Source organism: Lepidothrix coronata, unplaced genomic scaffold, assembly GCF_001604755.1.
Source record: "Lepidothrix coronata isolate B3197 unplaced genomic scaffold, Lepidothrix_coronata-1.0 Scaffold0, whole genome shotgun sequence".
Lineage (NCBI taxonomy): Eukaryota > Metazoa > Chordata > Aves > Passeriformes > Pipridae > Lepidothrix > Lepidothrix coronata.
Window position 1 is genome coordinate 6,913,072 of NW_016690180.1, and position 7,509 is coordinate 6,920,580.

The following is a 7,509-nucleotide window of genomic DNA, read 5'->3' on the forward strand; positions in this document are numbered from 1 at the left end:
AAAAAAAGGTTTTTCAGAAAATAAGCATTTCTATATAAAACTTTCTACTCCAATTAAATTCAAGATCATCTGCTCATTGTTTTCTGTATTCATGGAAAGAGCACCAGCAAATCCACAGAGAATACAAATCTAATTTTGCTTTAGTCTCATAAAATTTGAAGTCACTGCCAACATCACAAGAATACTGCAAGTTATTGAGAGCGGAGAAATAAAGAACTGAAAGAATTTCTATTTTTTTAAATATTACATTGATTTGCACAATAATTTAGGATATGAAATACTGAAAGTTTAAAAATATCGTTTCAAATGGGAGTAAATCACCTTCATTCCAAAGTTAAGAACATAATGATATATATGAGTCAGACCTACCTGCAGACCTGTCATATTTCTATTAAGAAACAGCACCCTAGTAACTCTGGTTTTAATAAGCATAAAAATATTAAGATTGTCAAGAAAAACAAACAAGCCACTTTTCTCAGAAAGTTTCCATGCAATGAAAAATACTATTTTATAATTTTGGGTAAAAGTAACACTGTTGAAAAGCATTCAGAGAAAACAAGCTCTTTCTCAAAAGCAGAAGTATGGGGCAATAAAAGCAGCAAAAAAATCCTCATATGGTACAAATGCCTAAACCATGAGCTTGAGAAATAACCTCCAGAGACTGGCAGCTCCATCCTGAACTACATTAAAATCTTATTTGAGAACATCAATAGGAATTGAAACTAGAGAGGTCTAATAAAAACTATATCCACTATAAACAGGATGACAGACAAATATCTCATGTCTTGGCACCCTACCCTTTGCAACCAAAATGTCACTATCACAGTAAGAACACCAAAAATGCTACATAACATAGCCATTCCAAAATAAAAAACAACTCTCCTCTTTACAAACTTAATACAAAATCTGAAAACACAACTCATACAACAGCTCTTCCTTGTACTTCACTGATTTCATTTCACTTTATTATCAAGTCACTCTATCATTAAAAACATTGCTGAAAAAACTCCTAATTAGCACTTATTGCACATACAATTTGACATTGACAAGTATTAAAGAGACTAAGTTAAAAGTTAAATACAATCTTAAAAGTGTTTGCAAATAACTTACCTAAACTGTGGAGCTCCTGTTTTAATATCTCCTATGGTGACTTGAACATCATCTTCATCATCATCACTATCACTATCACTATCATCCTCAGCCTCTGCCACTTTCTACAAAAGAAAAAGTCATTGCTTAGACAATAGGCAGTCACCTACCTTTAAAGTGGAAATATAATCCAGACAAAATTATCTGCTCTAGAAATCTTTGAAAGAAGAAAATTCTCCTCTTCCTAGTCTTTAGAAATGAGTAGCATTAACAGTAAATTTAGGAGGTTACAAGTATCTGAAACATGACATTTCCTAAATAAGCATAAAATAGTTTCCACTATCTAATATCCTTCTTCCCTCTATCTAGCTCATACACACTGGTTCTACTCTTACCCTGTCATTCAGGAAAGAACTTAGAGATATGCAAGACTAGCTTCTTGCCATCATCAATTATATATCCAGAGTAACTCAAATACATGTTTTTCCAGTTGATTACGAACACTGCACTTCAGAGAAATCCATTCATTCCTAACACCAGTAAACTACATAAAATACTTCAGATTTTTCAGCAAACAGGCTGAAAAATCAGATACAAGAGCACACTTTATGTGTTCTGTCCCACAGCCTTCAAGCTTGCTGGTAAACAAAACAGACATGCCAGCTCACATCAAGAGTTCACCTAGTCCACTATTTTGGGTTTGTTAGGTGTTTTGTTTTGGTTTCCCCTTATAGAGACCACAGAGGAGAGAAAAAAATCCATATGATGTTTCTCCCTAACTCGTTCAGCTGCTGATTATTATAAGCTCGGGGCACCTCCTAAGCCAGTTATGGTTTGGTTTTTTCAGTAACCCCCAATGGATCTTTCTCTCAAGTACTGTCCAGACTTTCCGCAGACCCATAAAAGGTCCCAGCAGTGACACTCTTTGGCAAGGCATAAAGATCCAACATATTTTATTTGTTTTCATCCTGACTCCTATGACCTTTATTTAGCAGTCACAGTCCTCATATGGAAGAGACTGTGAGGAGTCAATCCTTATTTATAGTCTCCATACATGATTTTGTCAGCCTCCATCATATCCTATGTATGTCTTTCTTCCCAGCTGAGAAGTCCTTGGCTACTCAGCCATTCCTGGTATGAAAACTACCTCAATTATTCTTGCTGCTCTTCTTCTCTCAACTTTTCCAGTTGTAGTAGCCTTTATGACAGGAGGGGAAAGAACAGCAGTCAGAATCCAGGGTGCAACTGAACCGTGAATTTATGGTATAATGATATCTTCCATTTTGTTCTCTATTCACTTTCTGCTGTATCACACGGTTTAAGTGCTTTTTAGACTCCAGACTAGCACTTAACCATCAGCTTTGTGGGTCTGTCTACATATCTTATTGTGTCCCTCCTAAGTGGTAATGATCAACTCAGAGACCATCATTTTATTTGTAAACCTGTTTTTTCACCAACGAACATCACTCTTTCTATACAGAATTCAATAGCTGTGTATCATCCAGTCAGTCCTTGCTCCTACTATCTTGATTAACTTTGTAACATCAGAAAACTTGTGATTTCACAACTTAGCCCTTTTCCAAGTAAACACATTAAACAGCACAGGTTATGCACAACATTCCAGAAAATTCCCACTGGAGGTAACCTTCCTTCACTATGAAAACTGAACCTTGACTTCTACTCCGTGTTTTCTATCTTTTACACATTAATTATCCATCTGGGACTCATTCTATAACTGCATAGTTTTCTTAAAATCCTTTGGTGAGTAACTTCTTCAGAAACATCGTGGAATCCAAGTGAACTTTATCAACCAAATCACCCTTATTCATGTACTGGAATCCTTCGGTAAGAGGCTGAACACACCAAAGGCAAGCTGATTCTGCCCAGGCAGCCTGCAGTTATCCATGCACAGCTGAGCTCTAGCACTTATCTATTATACTGTTACCTTGCCTGGTACATAAATTAGACAAAAATAAGCAGCTGCTTAGAAGATAAGATGTTGGAGTGCAGTTCATCCTTGCTATACAACATAATTTACATAACAATGATGAGTCTAGTCATGGGGCAAAGGCAACCCTTCTCAACCAAACCCCATTTCTCTTATAATGAATGATTTCTTAGCTTCCTCCTCACAGAAATATTCCCTTTTCCTTATTCAACCAACTTGAACAACACCCATTTTTCTAAGTTGCTGCTGAACCTTCATGCATACCATTTACCATGAAGTTCTCAATTTTATGGAGATATGCTAATGATATCCTAACAATGCTAGGCTTTATATAAGTGAAAAATACAAAGGTATGCAAGTACCAGGAAACTGCACCTATAAGGATTTCCAGAAATACTTTGAAATCAGCAAGTCCAAAAAAGTGTATTATTGTTGCCTTGTATCTAAAAGACTAAATTTACCACCCACTTACAACATTAGCATCACACAAAACACCTTTGATGTACTTTAAATAAATATCTTTTCATCTTAAACAACCGAAGTAAGTTTTTAAGTTTTTATAACTTTTTTCCCCCAACCTTAAATTTATAAAGTTGTACTATCTTTCAGAAGAAGTTATTGAAAAAAAATACTTTTGAGAAGCCAGCCCTTAAAACTTACACAAATATCATGATCGTGGTTTCTGCATCATTAAAAAAAAATTCTTGTAAGACACAAGCTAAAAATTCCCAGTGAAGTAAAACTACAGTTTTGTCATAGAACATATTTAAATTGTTCCAATCACAGTAAACTGAGTCCTTTTATCAACACTGCAACTGTAAATTTAATTTCCTGGTCCTTTCCTTCATCACACTAACACTGAAACTGTAAGACACACTAAACAGTGAATACTACCAAACAAGTCTGTTATGTTGCCCCTGAAATGCATAGGTAATTCATCTCTTCATCCATATTTACACATAGTTCTGCAAATACTGATTGTTTATCCCATTCAAAAAAGAAAAATGATCAGCGGATTTTATTTTCCTATCCCTGAGAAAAAAAACAGAGCATCATTTTGAAAAGGACAGCTTGGATAAAAGACAGCTCTCTTCAAGCACCATCTTTCCTCTCCCCCCAAAAAATATAAGTACTATTAATTTATTGTCTGTAAATTAAATTTAAAAAGTGGATCACACCTGGAAATTTGACTTCCTAACTTAGTAATTTCTACAGTTTCTGCAGTCTGCAAACACCTTCTAGAAAAAATAAAATCAAAGGTGTACACTTATCATTAATTCATTTAATTATAGGTCCTAGTCAAATCATGAATTCCCGATAAAGCATAGAATCAAAATATATTAAAGCAGTATTTCAAAAACACATTTAAAACTACCGTTTTCACAACGCCATTTTCTGCAGCTTCCTCTTCACTTCCAGGTGGGGGTGGAGCACTTAAATAAAAACAAACAGGAAAAGATGAAACTAGGTATTTATGCATGTATTATTTCACATGTATCAGCTGCTGATGAAAAAAGCTTTGCTAGATCATTCCAGATGAAAAGCCAAAGCTCCAGCTTTGGTAGACAATTTATTAAAAAAGAAAAATCTATATTATTTAGCTATCGTACTAGCTGGATGTTTGCAGAATAGTTGGAAGTAATGACACATTAGACCCGGATTCTCTTTTGAAATCAAAGTGAAATATTTCATAATATATGAAGGGAGAATAACAGGGGTTCTTTTCCCTGTAGACTGACACTTTTCAAAGACATAATGGAAAAACATTAAAACACCCACAGGTAATGTTGCACTGAAACAGAATTCCCGTATCTGCATTGTGAAATTTTCTTCAACCATACGGAATAACTACAATTCAATTATTAATTCAATTATATTTTAACTGTAGAGTGAAAACTCTAAAAATTTTAAAACTACCAGTCCACCAAAAATGACCAGACCAGTTCTGTCAAACCCATGCAAATAAGCTCACTGAGCCTACCTACTGCTGTTTCTTACACAGCAATTATTTTAACTTCCATAGTTCCATTAGCTATTAAGAGCTGAACCACAACAGCAGAGTAAGCAGGTAGACATTTAGAAACAACATTCTTTCACTGAAAAGGTATTTCTGAAATGAGTGAGCAACTGCCAATTTTTATGGAATTGAATTATTCTAATCCCATATTCTGTTGGCAAAATACCCACTTGCAAGTTTTGCACCAAAACCCAACACAGCCCTGGTATTGCCTCAGGATTCAAGCTTTGAGTTCATCACCTGGTAAAATGACAGATTAGCTACAGAATCTGAATAACACCTTACAATTTTTATAGATACGAAGAATACCAACACTGATAGTATTGGTTATGGTTTTTTGTCCAAAACTATGCAATGAGGCAGCCAAAAGTCAAGCTAGACACTATTGACCAGAAAACGGAATAAACTGTTTCTAAAGATCATTCTGGCTGCCATGCAAGTAATTTTCTTAAATAACAGTAATACTGACAAAGATGCCAGGTCAAGAACATGAGGAATCAACTGATAAGGAATAGCTTCTAAATAAAGAGCAAATAAATAACTAGAATTCTTCGTCTTGGAAAAGAGATGGATTCAAGACAAATGCAACAGAGGTCTAAAAACTTGTTAAGTGACAGAAAACAACTCTGCTTCTTATATTACAGAACCAATGGGAATCAAATAATTACATCTAGTAGCTGCTTCACAATGATATCATATATAAGTAATGTGGTGGCGGTCATTACTGCTTTATCATTCTGGGCCTGTCAAAAGTTGACATGAGTTCAGAAAAGCAACTGAGCAAGCTTAGGAACAAGCAGTTCACCAAGGGTAACTAAATGCAAAAGTTTACACTGAAAAATTGAAGCATCTATAGGAAATAACAGTGAATGCTTTCATGCATTGGCTTTCCTTTTATTTGTTTAATATATCTTGACAATCAAAAATTTCCATATTTTACCAATTGTGGGGCTTCCTTCATTCAGCATGAGCAATTGATTTCCATTTCCAGTCAGTCCTTGCTACTAATCTTCATTAACTTCACTAGAAGTGAATGAATTAACTTCACTAGAAGTTAATGAAGCATCTTTGTGCTCTACTACAGCTCCTTATAACTCAAGCAGGATCCCTCCAAATAATTCCAAAGCATTTTCAAATTTTTTCAAATACTGTCTTACTAGGGAAAAAAAACAACCCCAAAAGCCTAAGCAGATGTGATGTGTAGATCCACCTATCTGGTAACCTTCCACTGCTTCCTTGTATTCCTCTTTTTGCAACCACACGGCAAACTCTTTGGGAGACAGGCTGTCTTTTAGTTTCTAAATCATCTTGAACAAATGAAGTCCTGATCCATTACTAAGACCACAAAGCAGAATGATTACAGAAATAAGAGACCTGTTGACATTTTATGAGGGGTTACTGTCTCCATACAGTTAAAACTTAAAATAACTTTCATAGTCTAGTGACCTAATTTCACAGAAAAGCCATGTCCAACACACTATCTTAAGGACATTTTCAAAGACATCAGAGCATGGTCAGGTGCCACCAACTTTCAAGCAGCTGGGAAGAAGAATGTAAAGAACACAATTTTTGCACAGCCATGCTGCAGGGCTTCCAGTTGCCAAGATACTCACCTAGATTTTTCTTCCTCTGCTTTCTCTGCTTCATTTTCATCTACCATAAGAGAAAAGAAACACACTATTTAAGAATAAAATCACCTGAATATCAACCATGACAGATATCTTGCTATGCAGATTGGGTAACTCTTCAGATTACTACTCAAGACGTGTTCTTAACGTTTCAGTTGTGAAATTAGTCGAGCAGACCCCCGAGCCCTCAGAGTGCTCTACACCGACAGGTCCACCACATAGGCAAGGCTTAGTTTACAGGTTTCATCACCATTTAAACGCACAGAAAGTCCCTAAAGTTGTAAAAAAGTTTATGTATAAAAGGCTAAGGCTGTTTCAGTACTGCAAGGCCGGGACCCCGGCCAGGGGCCAGCGAGGGGACGGGAGGCCGCCCTGGGGGTGCGTGTGAGGCGCGGGCGGCACGCGGGGCCCCCGCGCCCAGGCCCAGCGCGCCTCGGCCTGCGCGGCCCGGCCGGAGCGGTCGCGGCACTGGCAGCGCCCCGGACACCGGGCAGGGCAGGAGGCCGGGAGACGCGGCCGCCGGGGAGCTGGCCGGGAGGAGAGAGGGGACTGAGCAGCCACGGGGGCGGCGAGACGGGGGGGACACTGCTCAGCGGCCCGGCGAGGCGGCACACGCCGCGGCCTGCGCACCCCCGCACGGCCCCCCCGCCGCGGCCGCGCCGGGACGGCCCGCGGGGGAGGCGGGCTGGGCACGGGGGTCGGGGAAGGTCCGTACCGCCATAGAGCCACTCCTCCTCCTCGTCCCCCGCGGCCCCGTCGGCGTCCGCCGACAGCCGCTCCGCCTCGCCGGTAGACATGGCCGCCTCCCGCGGGACGCGCGGGCCCGG

General features: G+C 38.6%; 1 protein-coding gene across 4 annotated transcripts in view; it reads right to left on the reverse strand.

Annotated features, from left to right (window-relative positions):
* FIP1L1 (factor interacting with PAPOLA and CPSF1) overlaps window positions 1–7,509 on the reverse strand; it is a 40,560-nt gene extending 33,051 nt beyond the window's left edge. For all 4 annotated transcript variants that reach the window (XM_017836165.1, XM_017835998.1, XM_017836084.1 and 1 more), the window contains exons 1-4: window positions 7,398–7,509; window positions 6,668–6,707; window positions 4,413–4,470; window positions 1,111–1,214 (exon numbers count right to left, since the gene is read on the reverse strand). In XM_017836165.1, coding sequence (XP_017691654.1) covers window positions 1,111–1,214; window positions 4,413–4,470; window positions 6,668–6,707; window positions 7,398–7,479 — 284 coding nt within the window. In that variant the 5' untranslated portion in view covers window positions 7,480–7,509. The remainder of the gene's footprint in view (window positions 1–1,110; window positions 1,215–4,412; window positions 4,471–6,667; window positions 6,708–7,397) is intronic.